Source organism: Chlorocebus sabaeus, chromosome 16, assembly GCF_047675955.1.
Source record: "Chlorocebus sabaeus isolate Y175 chromosome 16, mChlSab1.0.hap1, whole genome shotgun sequence".
Classification (NCBI taxonomy): Eukaryota; Metazoa; Chordata; class Mammalia; order Primates; family Cercopithecidae; genus Chlorocebus; species Chlorocebus sabaeus.
The window spans coordinates 3,721,860-3,736,470 of NC_132919.1; the positions used below are offsets into that span (position 1 = coordinate 3,721,860).

A 14,611-nucleotide genomic window follows, 5' to 3' on the forward strand; every position below is an offset into this window, starting at 1 on the left:
ACCTCCACCTCCTGGGTTCAAGCAATTCTGCTGCCTCAGCCTCCTGAGTAGCTGGGATTACAGGTACCTGCCACCATGCCTGGCTAATGTTTGTATTTTTAGTAGAGATGGAGTTTTGCCATGTTGGCTAGGCTGGTCTCGAACTCCTAACCTCAAGTGATCCACCCGCCTCAGCCTCCCAAAGTGCTGGGATTACAGGCGTGAGCCACCACTCCCAGCCCTGTCTGTATCTTCTGCTCAATTTTTCTAAAAACCTAAAACTGCTAAAACAATTTTTTAAATATAAAATATATTTTTTAAAAAAATCCTGACACCCAGACTACATCCTTGACCATTTGACCCAGAATCTCTGAAGGTGGAATGTAGGCATGAGGATTTTTAAAAAACTCCCTCGGAGATTCTAGAACTGCCCCTTCGAACTGAATGGGGAGTTGGGGGTTGGGGTGGAGGGAGTAGGCCGACTGCAGTAGGGAGCCCTTTCTCAGCTTTGGGGTGTGTTTCGCAGGGAGGTAGATAGATATTGGCACAGATTGCCTTAAAGAAGCAGGAGCGCCTGAGGGCACGGAGAATCTGGTCCCTGTGAACGCTCCAGTGCCTTAGGCACGGTCCCTCCTGGACTCTGGTGGGGACCGAGTGAGAAGTTTAGTAGGTGCCCTCCTGTGCTGCAATTCTGCATCGATCTGGTGACCATTTCGATGAACCCACCGAGGGATTTTTCCAGCTGCTGAATAGACCTTGGAGGGCGGGGTCCACCTTGACAAGCAGAGGCAGGGACTGAGAGGAGGCAGTGTCCCGCAGGAATGGGTAGGCCTGAAGAGCAATGGGAGCAAGGCAAGAGGGTGGGACAGGAGTGGGGAGGGCATCCAGAGGGGCTGGCGGGGCCTTGAGCACCAGGCCGAGCACCATGGGGACTATGGCAGGGTTCTGAGAGGGGCATGGTCAGGTGGGTACTCAGAAAGATCACTCGGGCAGCCAGGGAGGGCATGGACCAGTGGGCCAAGGATCAAGGCTAGGAGACCAGTGAGGAGGCGAGAGATGGAGAGGGCTGCCTTTGAGGGGCTCCAGTGGGGGGGAAGAAATGAGAACAAGATGGGCTTACTGGTCTTGGTGTCTGGGGAGCTTCTGCCTGGAAGCTTGGGGGACCCCCGACTCCTTCCTCTCCCACCTGCATGGCCAGCCCACGCATGGTCTTGTCACTCTGGCCTCCCGCATATTCCTCATGTCCGTCTGCTTCTTTCCATCCTGGCCACATCCTACTAGCATCCCTTGAGTGGACACTTGAGTTAATCAAACCCAAAGAGAGGGTTGTGGGAACCCCAACTGGAAGCCGGTGGGACAGAAACTCCAGAGTCTTAGACTTGTGACTGGTGTCTGAATGAGGGACCGTCTTGTGGGCTTGCGTCAACCTGTGGGATCTGATACTGCTTCCTAGTAGACAGTGTGAGAATTGAGTTAGAAGACATCCGGCTGGTGTCTGCCGCGGAAGGGATATGCGGGAGGGGGGCACCCACACAGTTGGTCTCAGAAGTCTTCTGTGTTCACTGCTGTGCTGTGAGAGCAGAAGAAAAAGTTTGCATTTTTTGCACTCAAACCCCATGGGAGGTGGGCGTGGTGGCTCACGCCTGTAATCCCAGCACTTTGGGAGGCCGAGGCGGGAGGATCACCTGAGGTCGGGAGTTCAAGACCAGCCTGGCCAACATGGTGAAACCCCGTCTCTACTAAAAATAAAAAAAATTAGCCGGGGCGTGGTGGCGGGCGCCTGTAATCCCAGCTATTCGGGAGGCTGAGGCAGGAGAATCGCTTGAACCCAGGAGGCGGAGCTTGCAGTGAGCCGAGATCGCGCCATTGTACTCCAGCCTGGGCGACAGAGCAAGTCTCAAAAAAACCCAAACAAACAAAATACCCCACGGGAGTATTCCCATTATACCAATAAGGGAACTGAGGCTCCTCCAATGACTTGCCAAAGGTCACACACTGTTTAAGTAGCAAAGCTTGGATTCAAGCTCAGGGCTGTGTGACCTCAATGATGACTCTTTTCATCACTGCCCTGGAGGGCCGTACCATGGGAACAGAGGTGCGGGGTCCTAAAAGTCTGTACCAGTGTCCAAGGCTAAGTGGGGATGGGAGGTCACTGGGCTGGTGTCACAGGCACTCCCGGACACCATAGGGACCTCTGCCCCAAGAGAAGCGGCTATGGCTCCTACCTGGACCAGACCTTGGCCTCCTGAGCCCCTGTGAAACAGGTAGTTCTTCCCAAGGAGTGGCCACGGACCCACCCAGGAGCCCCAGCTGTACCCTGGATTGCAGCCTCGTCACCTCCTGAGCCAGCCCTTCCCTCTCCCTCCCTCCCCCAAGAGCACCTCTCACCACTGTCCTGCTCAGGGACTTAGGGTGCCTCAGGCGCTTCCAGAAAATTCAACAAAGCCAGCTGTTCCAGCTGTTGAGAAAGAAAGAACATGTATCCAGATGCAGAAAATGTACACACAAGCCTTTTTTTTTTCTTTTTAACTCAAGAAAGGGCTTTTATTGTTTGTAACTCACTTCCTGGGAAGTTAATTTTTAAAACACTCTTATAGAGTTTGCTCATCGCTTGTGCTACATTCAAAAACGACGACGCCAACCAAAACCCTCAGTGACGGGGTAAGCATCCCAGCTGAGTCCACCCCAGAGCTTTCCAAGGGTGGGTCTGATTGACGTGGTCCCCCCCAGACCAGACGCTCAGAGATGCTCAAGACACACTCGGGGATCAGTGATTGGCTCTTCACTTGCCTTCCACTAACTCTATAAAAGTGTTCTTAAAAACAGTATGGAATAACTTCTTAAGCCCTGGGCCACACTCTGCCTTAGCACAGAGGAGCCGGGGAGAAACGTGGACCCATTGACAACGGGGCACATTCGGCTCCTATAGCCTTAAATAGACGTAGAAACGGTAACAGATGCGTGTACCAGTGCAGGACATACGAGTGAGCTGTGTGCAGCAGATGAGCACGCGCACGCGTGTGCGCGTGGAGGCGCGACATGCACCCACAGGCGCGGAGATGCAGCGGGATCCGGGTTTCTCCCCCAGCCAGCCTCCCTTCTCCAAACAAGCCCTCCTCCAATGGGAAACCCACACCTGTGGCCAAAATCCCTCGTCCATCCATGTTTCCAGGGCAGGTCTGCGTCCTGTGCGATTTCCCTGTGAGGGTCAACCTCTACGAGCATTTGGTCAGCCAACGCCAAGCCGGCCAGCCGGACACTGATCCCAGAGAGGAGGCGAAGGCTGCTTCGGAAGAGTTGTGTCTGCACGCGCTCCAGCACCCCCGCTCTGAGCAGGCTGACGGCTGATGTCCTCAGGGTGAGGCAGCTGCCGCAGAGGCCACCTGCCGGCGTGCACACCCCTCCAGGTTCTGTGTCTCGTGATCCCTCCAACCTGGACAGTTTGTCCTTCATTGTAGGAATGTGAGTGCAGCTCTTGGGGCCAGATTCGTAGGCCAGTGTAGGATGAGAGGCTGGGTTCCAGTTATTTCAGCATGTGCAGGGCCACAGGCCTGTCGCGTCCGTGGCCCTCAGTCAAAGTCAGCCCTGGTGTCTTCTCCAGCCTCAGCTCTGGGGAACCATCAAAGGAGGGAGATGGGCAGGGACAATGTGGTGCTTCTGCTTCAGACCTCTGCTCAGAGCTTGATTCCGTTCAGCCCACTTTCCAGATAACGCTGAATGCGAAACACAGTCCAGGAAAGTTAGCTCCATCCACTCGGCTGCCAAATAATGGTGGGGTGTGCTGGGAACCACCGAAGCTGTAGGAAAGCTCGTGAGATGTTCCCAAGCAGGGCCTCTCCCCTGAACCCCCAGGTTAAAAACAAAAGCAAAAGACAACAAAAAGGAATCAGAATTCTCCAACACTGGCCCTCTCCCCAGTGAGGGGTCCGAGCCCGCACACCAGCATTTGAGTAGACAAGAGCTCTGGTGCCACCACCCCAAGGTGGGCAGGGTACCCCCCTCTCCACCATATGCCTGTGGCAGCTGAGCCAGGCCTGCCCGGCCCCAGCATGAGGTCTCTTCAGTTGCAGTAAGCCAGGCCTCCACCTGCCATCTTGGTCTCCTGCCTCTGCTCCTGCCCTGGGCCATGCCAACCAGCCAGGTGGCGTTTCTGAGGCTCCATGGGCACCTGGTTTCCCCACAGAATGGGTCAGGCCAAGAAGGGCCAGGAAGAGGAGGATGGCCTCGTGGGAGCCCTGCCCCCAAGACCCCAAATGACATACATTCCAGTCCTGTCCCTGGACGTGCGTGCGTGGAGGTCATGCAGCACGATGGGGGAGGGGCGGGAGCGGGGCTGCAGTCCCCAGCCCCCTGCCCGCGGGGGCGGCTGTTGCATGAGGGCGGTGGGCGTCTGGAGGCACGGGATGAGTGTGCTGCCGGGTGGCCCTGGGTGCATGCAGGGGCTCAGGATGCAGCCTCGTCTTCCTGGACGCCGGGGAGCTCTGGGCTCTTGCCCCCTTCGCCACACCCTTCTTTCCTGTTCAGGGGACACCAGGGACAGAGGGACCTCAGGGTCAGAATATACCCTCAGGGGGATACTCTCCCTCACACACATAGGAATTTGAATCCCAGAATCTCTCAAAGCCTCCTTCACCCACTGCCCCAAGCTTGGCCTCCCTCTGGCCTCCCTACATCACAGCAATTGCTCCTTGGCGGTCTCCCAGCCCCCAGCCTCAGCCCACAGTGCCTCCATGGCACCCCACTGACCAGAGATGAGGTCTAAACCTCCCAGCACGGCCTCTGGAGCCTCTCACAGTCTGACCCAGCTGACTTCCCTACATCCTCTGACTATCAGCCTGGTCAAGGGCCTTCTCTCTGTGTGTGTAGTTTTGTTGTTGTTGTTTTGAGACAGGGTCTTGCTCTGTTGTGCAGGCTGGAGTGCAGCGGCGCGATCTCAGCTCATTGCAACCTCTGCCTCCCAGGCTCAAGCGATCTTCTCACCTCAGCCTCCTGAGTAGCTGAGACTACAGGCACATACCACTACACCCAGCTAATTTTCTTTTTTTTTTGAGATGGAGTCTCGCTCTGTCGCCCAGGCTGGAGTGCAGTGGTGCGATCTCGGCTCACTGCAAGCTCCGCCTCCCGGGTTCACACCATTCTCCTGCCTCAGCCTCCCAAGTAGCTGGGACTACAGGCACCCACCACCACGCCCGGTTAATTTTTTGTATATTTTTAGTAGAGACGGAGTTTCACCACATTAGCCAGGATGGTCTCGATCTCCTGACCTCGTGATCTGCCCGCCTCGGCTCCCCAAAGTGCTGGGATTACAGGCTTGAGCCACCGCGCCCGGCAGCCTAATTTTTTTATCTCTATAAAAACAGGGTTTCACCATGTTGCCCAGGCTGGTCTCAAACTCCTGGGCTCAAGCGATCTTCCCACCTCAGCCTCCTGAGTAGCTGAGACTACAGGCACATGCCACTACACCCAGCTAATTTTCTTTTTTTTTTTTGAGATAGAGTCTCCCCCTGCCGCCCAGGCTAGAGTGCAGTGGCGCGATCTTGGCTCACTGCAAGCTCCGCCTCCCGGGTTTACGCCATTCTCCTGCCTCAGCCTCCTGAGTAGCTGGGACTACAGGCGCCCGCCACCTCGCCCGGCTAATTTTTTGTATATTTTTAGCAAAGACAGGGTTTCACCGTGTTAGCCAGGATGGTCTCGATCTCCTGACCTCGTGATCTGCCCGCCTCAGCTTCCCAAAGCGCTGGGATTATAGGCATGAGCCACTGCGCCCAGCCTAATTTTTTTATCTCTATAAAAACAGGGTTTCACCATGTTGCCCAGGCTGGTCTCAAACTCCTGGGCTCAAGCGATCCATCCACCTCAGCCTCCTAAAGTGTTGGGGTTATAGGCGTGAGTCACGGAGCCTGGCCTGAGGGCCTTCTGTGTGGACCTCAGTCAGCCCCCAGCAGATCTGGGTAGAGGGGCTTTCATTTTGCTTTTTTCTTTGCCTTGTTCACAGGGCAGAGTCCATCTATCAGTCTTAGGATTCTGTTACATATTCAACAGATTTATGTGTCTAATTTTCCTCCCAAAATGTCTTTTTTTAAAAATAATCAGTAAATGGGTTTTGATATCTTTAAAAAGGACCAACCCCACTTTACTACAGAGTTTCTACAATTATCCCAAAGTATAAAAAACAGTTTATGGCCGGGCACAGTGGCTCACACCTATAATCCCAGCACTCTGGGAGGCTGAGGTGGGCAGATTACCTAAGGTCGGGAGTTCAAGACCAGCCTGGCCAACATGGTGAAACCCCGTCTCTAATAAAAATAGAAAAAGTAGCCGGTGTGGTGGTGGCGTGCACCTGTAATCCCAGCTATTTGGGAGGCTGAGGTGGGCAGATTACCTGAGGTCGGGAGTTCAAGACCAGCCTGGCCAACACGGTGAAACCCCGTCTCTAATAAAAATAGAAAAAGTAGCCGGTGTGGTGGTGGCGTGCACCTGTAATCCCAGCACTTTGGGAGGCTGAGGCAGGAGAATCACTTGAATGCAGAAGGCAGAGGTTGCAGTGAGCCGAGACTGCGCCATTGTCCTCCAGCCTGGGCAACAAGAGCGAAACTCTGTCTAAAAACAAACAAACAAACTAAAAAACCAAAACAGTCTATCAAGGATAAATATTGGGACTTGATGAGGCAAAATCTACTTTCAAAGTTAAACCTAGAGACAGGGTGTGGTGGCTCATGCATGTAATCCCAGCACTTTGGGAGGCCGAGGTGGACAAATCGCTTCAGGCCAGAAGTTCAAGTTCAGCCTGGGCAACATGGCAAGACTCCATCTCTACTAAAAAAAAAAAAAGCTCTATCGCCAAATTAAACTTGGGTCACAGAATTCTATAATTTTATAGCTGGAAAGTATTAAGCCCAATCTTGTCACTCTGTTTGCCACGTTCAACCTAGGTACTGTCTTTATCCTGTGTCTGGCTTGTCCCACCACTAGAGGGTGCTGGCCCATAGGCTCTGAGTCAGAGGGACCAGGTGTCCAGGTTTGCTGGACACAGTCCTGATTCCACCTGTTGTCCTGGCATAATTATTATAAATATATATATACATATTTTAGACAGGGTCTGGCTCTGTCACCCGGGCTGGAGTACGGTGGTGCAATCTTGGCTCACTGTAACCTCCACCTCCCAGACTCAAGCAATCCTCCCACCTCAGCCTCCTGAGTATCTAGGACTACAGGCGTCCACCATCACGTCCAGCTAATTTTTAATTTTTTTTTTTTGTAGAGATGGGGTCTTGCTGCGTTGCCCAGGCTGGTCTTGAACTCCTGGGCTCAAGCAATCCTGCTTTGGTCTCCCAAAGTGCTGGGATTACAGGCATGAGCCACCGTGCTGGCATAATTATGAATGGCTTCCCCTTTCACTCTCAAAAGTGCCCCCATTTGGATGTCAAATTATTATTATTATTATTTTTTTTGAGATGGAGTCTTGCTCTGTAGCCCGGGCTGGAGTGCAGTGGCCAGATCTCAGCTCACTGCAAGCTCCGCCTCCCGGGTTCACGCCATTCTCCTGCCTCAGCCTCCGGAGTAGCTGGGACTACAGGCGCCCGCCACCTCGCCCGGCTAGTTTTTTGTATTTTTAGTAGAGACGGGGTTTCACCGTGTTAGCCAGGATGGTCTCGATCTCCTGACCTTGTGATCCACCCGTCTCGGCCTCCCTAAGTGCTGGGATTACAGGCTTGAGCCACCGCGCCCGGCCTTGGATGTCAAATTATATATGTCCCCCCACACACACGCACTAAGCACAATTCCAGCATCAGGGGCCTATATTCCTAGATGAATTCAGAGAATCCTCCCCCAACCGCAACTACCTCACTGAAGAGATGATAGAAAAACTGCAGTTGGGATCTCCAGGCCTTTTCCAGGCCCCAAACCTCATTATGTGACTCTCCCTGGGTGCAAGCACCTCCAGCAGGGAGCAGATGTCAGCTCATCCACTACCAGGGAACCCGACTCTTCTGAAGGGCCCTCTTACGAGAGGGAGACCTCACAGGACACCAACATGGTGGTCCCGGACAGGCCTGGGGACAGTGCAAAGCCAACGCACCCAGACAGCGCCTGGCACTGGGAGTGCCAAGGGGAGTGCGCCTTCCACACAGGGCCCCGCCAGCCCCTTCCCTGAAGCTTCCCTCCGGGGCCAGAGGAAGGCAGTGGCCGTTCCAGGACCATGCTGTGGTTCAGGACCCTGACCGTTTTCTCTCTGCAGGTTTGTGTACAAACTCCAGCAGGCCCTATCAGCATCCCAGACTGGCTTTTATTACAGTGGAGGAAGGCGGAACTGCTGAGGACGAGGGGCACGGGTTTGAGGGGCTGCTTTTCTGGACCCTCCTAGGAAGTGGCGAATCCACAGGCATGGCTTACTGCGGGGAGCCCTCGGCAAATGCGGGTTCCTCTCCCGTGGTCCACTGGCCAGCTTGTCCCTGCTTACTCACTGGACAAGCACTCACAAAGCGCTGACTGGGCGCACAGCCCCAGCAATGGCTGCAGGCAGCCTGGGCCACTCGGGAGAGCAGCCAACAGTCCCCAGGGCCAGGCAGAGGGGCCAGCACCCCTCCTCTACAGCCCGCCAGCCTCCTACAGGGAGCCGACATCAGCCCGTCTGCAAACCTCTGCGAGGCTGCCAAGGGCTGAGGAGGCCGCAGATTTGAAGCCCCAGAGGCGCTGGACCCAGTCAGAGAGTGACATCAAGCGTCATAGAAGAAGGGTCTTCCTGTCCCATGGAGGGGTTGCGTGAGCTCCTCATCCCTGGAAGTGTGTATGTGAGGGATGCTGGCCCCAGGAAGGAAGCAAGGGCTGGGCCCAAAAGGTCCCTTCCAGCCGTGACTAACCTTGGGGACAGAGATGCAAACGGGGCCAACTCCAAGACCTGGCCAAGTCCCCAGGCTCTGGCCTTGGCCCAACGACAGTGAGAGTGGGAGGATGGGCCTCAGGCCTCCCCACCCGACTCCAGGGAGCACCTGGCAGGCCTCGGCCCACTAGTACTTACACCAGTAGGTTTCCTGGAGCAGACATGGATCGCTCTTCCCTCCGTGCTTGGGGCTCAAACGGGTTCCCAAAGGAGCGCTTCCTCAGCATGGACTTCACCAGGATCTGAGGAGGACATGGTGGTGTGAGGAGCACAGGCCCCAGGCTCCCAAACACGCCACTTCTACTCTGATTCCCAGAGAGCAGCTGCCAAGGGGGCCGCAGTGCGGGTCTCATTTCAATCAGCACAGCATGACATGGCGAGGACGAGAACACGGGGGCTGGTGGCAAAGTCCCAGAACGGTGAGGAGCTGGGTGCCGCTGGTGTGTGAGGAGGAGGCCGGGACCGGTCCATGAAGGGGCCACAAGGCCAGGCTGAGAGAGTGGGGAGGGCCAGGGCTGGAAGTAGGAGTCCATTAGAAAATACCTTCTCGGCCGGCCGGGCGCGGTGGCTCACGCCTGTAATCCCAGCACTTTGGGAAGCCGAGATGGGCGGATCACGAGGTCAGGAGATCGAGACCATCCTGACTAACCCGGCGAAACCCCGTCTCTACTAAAAATACAAAAAAACTAGCTGGGTGAGGTGGCGGCGCCTGTAGTCCCAGCTACTTGGGAGGCTGAGGCAGGAGAATGGCGTAAACCCAGGAGGCGGAGCTTGCAGTGAGCCGAGATCCGGCCACTGCACTCCAGCCTGGGCGACAGAGAGAGACTCCGTCTCAAAAAAAAAAAAAGAAAATACCTTCTCGCTACGGCAGCAACGCCATGGAGGATGCTGTGCCATCCTCCCACCTTCCGCCCATAGAGAGGATGCCAAGAAGATGCTACTGCACAGTGGCCCAGGAAGTGCTGAGCCGCAGCCGGTGGCTGAGCCAGGGGGGCTGCCAGGAGGGGGGCAGCTGCCACAGCCTGCCTCTCTGCTTTTGTCCCTCCTTCATGCCAAGGACGGTTCCATGCGCTGCCCACACACACGCTGACTCACACACATGCAGAGAGCCAGCAGCATGCTTGCCAGTCCCTTCACTCACTCGCCTGTCTCCATCCATCCTGTCAACACTGGTCACCACTGGCTGCCTACCGTGTGCTGGACACTGCTGTAGGCACTGGGGCCACACTGAGGCCAAAATTCTTGCCCTCATGTAGCCCTATAGCCTTTTTATTTTTTTCAGATGGAATTTCGCTCTTGTTGCCCAGGGCTGGAGTGCAGTGGCACGATCTCGGCTCACTGCAACCTCTGCCTCCCGGGTTCAAATGATCCTTCTGCCTCAGCCTCCTGAATAGCTGGGATTACAGGCATCCGCCACCACACCCGGCTAATTTTTTGTATTTTTAGAAGAGACGGGGCTTCACCATGTTGGCCAGGCTGTTCTCAAACTCCTGACCTCAAGTGATCCTCCCGCCTTGGCCTCCCAAAGTGCTGGGATTACAGGCGTGAACCACTGAGCCCGGCCATCATATAGCTTATATTCTAGTTTCAGGAGACAGGTGATAAGTAAAGAAGAAAAATCAGCAAAATATGTATGTCAGTAAGTGGAAAGGAAAAAATAAAACAAGGAATGGCGATGAGGTGCGACGCAGGGAAGGCTTGCTTCTCTCTTGGAGGGGACCCTGGCTTAAAAAGCCGTAGGAAGTGAGGGAGCAGGTCCTGTGGCAGTCGGGGGTGGGGCTCCCCAGGCAGAGGGAAGCAAAATCTGAAGGCTCTAGGGCAGCCTCTTCCATGGCACGTGGCCAGAGTCGAGTGCATGATGAGGGGACGGTGCAGGAGCCCCGCAGAAAAACAGGGCAGGGGGAGGGCAGGCTAGGGGCCCGACTCTGAGGGACACGGCAGCCCCGTGAGAAGCAGGCTCTGAGCTGGGAGGTGACACATTCATGCCACCAGGACCATGCTGGGTGCTGAGTTGAGCACTGACTGGGGGGACGGGGAGTGAGAGTAGAAGCAAAGGACAGCGTGGGAGGTTCTTCTGGTGGTCTGGGAGAGAGGAGATGGTGGCTAAGACCAGAGAAGTGGCCATGGGGACCCCCCGTAGGAGTTGCCTGGTTCCAAGGACCCCACAGAGCCAAGTAAGCATATGGGGCAGGGATTCAGCCAGCTGGTCCTAGCTGGGCCGGGACCCCGCAGCGGGGGATAAAGTGCAAGGCCAGGCCCTGCCAAGGGCAGTGGCCCCGGCTCTGGCTCCTGGCCTTGTGCTTGCCGACTCACTTGACTCTCAGGCAGGGGCAGGGCAGGGCTCTCACTGGCCCCAAGGGCCACCAGGTACTACGTGAGCCACTTCCAAGTGCCAACACAGAAGCTGAGCAGAGGAAGAGGAGCAAAACTGAAACGTGAGTGGGCTCTGGGGGAGACGCAGGCACCATCTAACTGATACGTGGGCTTTGGGGCCACTTCTCCAATCCAAAGGCTGCCCAGGCCATTCCCCTGCCGTGTCCTCGGCAGTGCCTGGAAAACGGAAGTTCAATAACTGTCTGGACGGAAGGAAATGCTTCTTCCAGTCCCAGTGACTGCTGCCGCTCAGCAAAGGCCGTCTATATCTTTCTTCCTTTTATTTATTTATTTATTTATTTATTTATTTATTTATTTATTTATTTGGGACAGAGTCTCGCTCTGTCGCCCAGGTTGGAGTGCAGTGGCAGGATCTCAGCTCACTGCAAGCTCCGCCTCCCGGGTTTACGCCATTCTCCTGCCTCAGCCTCCCGAGTAGCTGGGACTACAGGCGTCCGCCAACTTGCCCGGCTAGTTTTTGTATTTTTAGTAGAGACGGGGTTTCACCGGGTTAGCCAGGATGGTCTTGATTTCCTGACCTCGTGATCCGCCCGTCTCAGCCTCCCAAAGTGCTGGGATTACAGGCTTGAGCCACCGCGCCCGGCCATTTTTTTTGTTTTTTTGAGACAGAGTCTCGCTCTGTCACCCAGGCTGGAGTGCAGTGGCACGATCTCAGCTCACTACAACCGCCTTCCAAGTTCAAGCAATTCTCCTGCCTCAGCCTCCTGAGTAGCTGGGACTACAGGCGCCCACCACCACGCCCGGCTAATTTTTTTTTTTGTATTTTTAGTAGAGATGGGGTTTCACCATGTTAGCCAGGATGGTCTGGAACTCCTGACCTCAGGCGATCCAAAGTGCTGGGATTATAGGTGTGAGCCACTGCACCTGGTATTTCTTTAAATCGGTTACTCTCCTCACTGAGCCTCCTGGTCTCCTGACCACAAGACCTCCTGATATGGGCTCTGGGGAAGACACGGGTGCCGTCCAACTGATACACGGGCTCACTCCATGGGCCTCCAGCAGAATGGCGGCTCCAGTGGCCCAGGATCACAGCTGGCTGGCCAGGCAGGCCTCTGTCCCCCAACGGAGGCGGGCACAGAGCAAGGCTCAGGCCCCCCAGGCCCCCCAGGCCCTCCAGGACAAGGGAGCGTCTGCTCCGGCCCTCTTACCACTGTGGTCCAGCTGGGGATGAGCCTGACCGAGTTCTTCACCTCCTCCTCTGTCACCTCCACCACACTGCAGTGCTCCTCCTCCGAGGGAAGGGGCTCCTCCCCATTCTTGGTCACCCAAGGGTGCAACTGTCGGGACCGAGAGGGCAGGGAGAGGAGGAGAGGTCAGGCCATAGGCAGACACTCAGTCAGCAAAGGACTCCAAGCCTTTACCAGCATCACCAGGAGGGGTCCAAAGTCCACAGACCCAAACCCAGCACACATGCAGCCTGGTGTCGGTCTCTCCAGAAAGGGAAACTGACGCCTGTTTTCTGTGTCCCAGCCCAGCCCAAAACCTCCAGTTCCCCGACCTTGATGTCTGGCACCCCAATTCTCGTCTCGGGATTCTTGTCTAGCATCTTCAGGATTAGGTCCTTGAGCTCCTCGCTGATCTCTGGCCTGGAGAGGGCGAAGGAAGGAGAGGAGGGTGGGATCGCTGATGAGGACCCCTTCCTGTCCACCTCTCCTCCCCACACCCTCGTCCCTCGGATGGGAAGACTGAGTTCCGGACAGCAGGAGGGAGCTTCCCAAGTGCTTGGAGAGCCTTTCCCGAGCAGGAGGTAAAGTCTCCCTCCGGGACAGAGGCACACACAGAGTTCCATGGGTGCTGGACACCCCACTGGGTGGCAAAGATGGTGAGGAGAGTCGTTTTATGGGACACCAGGGGCTTCGGTCCCACTCACCACCTCATCCTCTTCTACACCCAGAGAAGATCCTCTCTGACAGAGGAGGAAACTGAGGCCCAGGGAGGTTAGCAGGCTGGCACAGTGCCAGTCAGAAAAGTGCAGGCAGAGATGGGAGACTCAGATGGGAGGGAGCGGCGGCCCAGCACCACATCAGCCTCAACTCTCTCTGCTCAAACCCCAAGTTTCTTTGCCACCAGTGGTCTTGGGGAGCCCATCCTTCCAAGACTGGGGACCAGAAAGCCACTCTCCGGACTGTTGACTTTGGTTCCCCCTGTTGTCTTAGATGTGTCATCCCTTTTAAAATCCCTGGGCTGGGGAGAAAGACATCGCTGGCAGGGGGTACAGCAGGATGAGAGGCACCAGGGGTACAACTGCGGAGGCCGCGAGGGAAGGCAATCACAGGACGCGGAGGAAATGGACAGAGGCCTGCTGGCTGGTGCTCGGGAAAGGGAGTGAGGCGGCCCCAGACAAGCGGGTGGCAGAACGCGGAGATGCGTGAATGCCAGGGCCAGGGCGCGGCGTTGAGAAGCGTCAGACAAACTTCAGGCCGGAGATGTGGGCAGATTTGTTGAGCTCCGTGTGTCAGGGCTGCCTCCACCCGACTGTGCTGGCTGGACTGGAGGGAGGCCAGCAGCAGTGAGACCGGGGGAAGGTGGCCACACCAGTCTGGGGAGGGGCCTGAGGCCTGAATGAGGCAAGGAGTGCAGGTGGCAACAAGGCCCAGAGACAGGGAAGAAGAGGGCTCAACGGGGCTTGGGGACCACATAGGAAATAAGCAGGAGAGAGCAGGAGTCGCTAAGGACAAGCCCTATTTCAGTTTCTTCTTTTTTTTTTTTTTTTTTGAGACAGAGTCTTGCTCTGTCGCCCAGGCTCACTGCAACCTCCGCCTCCTGGGTTCAAGCAATTCTTATGCTTCAGCCTCCCAAGTAGCTGGGACTACAGACACGCCCTACCACGCCTAGCTAATTTTTTGTATTTTCAGTAGAGACGGGGTTTCACCATGTTGGCCAGGCTGGTCTCGAACTCCTAACCTCAGGTGATCTGCCCACCTCAGCCTCCCAAAGTGCTGGGAGTACAGGTGTGAGCCACCGCGCCCGGCCTCCATTTCACTCCCGAAAAGAGGAGCCAGGCAGCTCAGGCCAGCTGCCACGGTGGCCAAACCATCACGAGGCGAACCATGCATGAGCAAGGTCTCCCCCACATCCCTGCTACGCTCAGAGACCTCAGTCACAACGGGAGGAGAGGGGAGGAAGAGTGGCTCATTGAGTCCCAGCCCCCTGACAGCTCTCCTCCAGAGCGTCCTCTTTCCATCTGTGAAACGGGAGCACGCACTGGCATCTTGAAGCTCCCCAACCCTGAGTGGGGGAAGAAGTCCCCCTTGAGTTCAGGGGCCGGGCGGGGCTGGCACCACCGACCCCAGGCAGGCCTGCGGTGAAGGAGTCGTGTGAATGATGCCTGTGGTCATCCCCGGCCAACCCTGGATC

General features: G+C 56.0%; 1 protein-coding gene across 4 annotated transcripts in view; it reads right to left on the reverse strand.

The window, feature by feature from the left end:
* Window positions 1–2,489: 2,489 nt before the first annotated feature.
* CAMKK1 (calcium/calmodulin dependent protein kinase kinase 1) overlaps window positions 2,490–14,611 on the reverse strand; it is a 33,238-nt gene continuing 21,116 nt past the window's right edge. For 2 of the 4 annotated variants that reach the window (XM_008009888.3, XM_037987454.2), the window contains exons 13-16: window positions 12,753–12,840; window positions 12,403–12,531; window positions 8,999–9,102; window positions 2,490–4,495 (exon numbers count right to left, since the gene is read on the reverse strand). In XM_008009888.3, coding sequence (XP_008008079.1) covers window positions 4,423–4,495; window positions 8,999–9,102; window positions 12,403–12,531; window positions 12,753–12,840 — 394 coding nt within the window. In that variant the 3' untranslated portion in view covers window positions 2,490–4,422. The remainder of the gene's footprint in view (window positions 4,496–8,998; window positions 9,103–12,402; window positions 12,532–12,752; window positions 12,841–14,611) is intronic. The other 2 variants (XM_037987450.2, XM_008009887.3) reach the window with 1 other exon arrangement.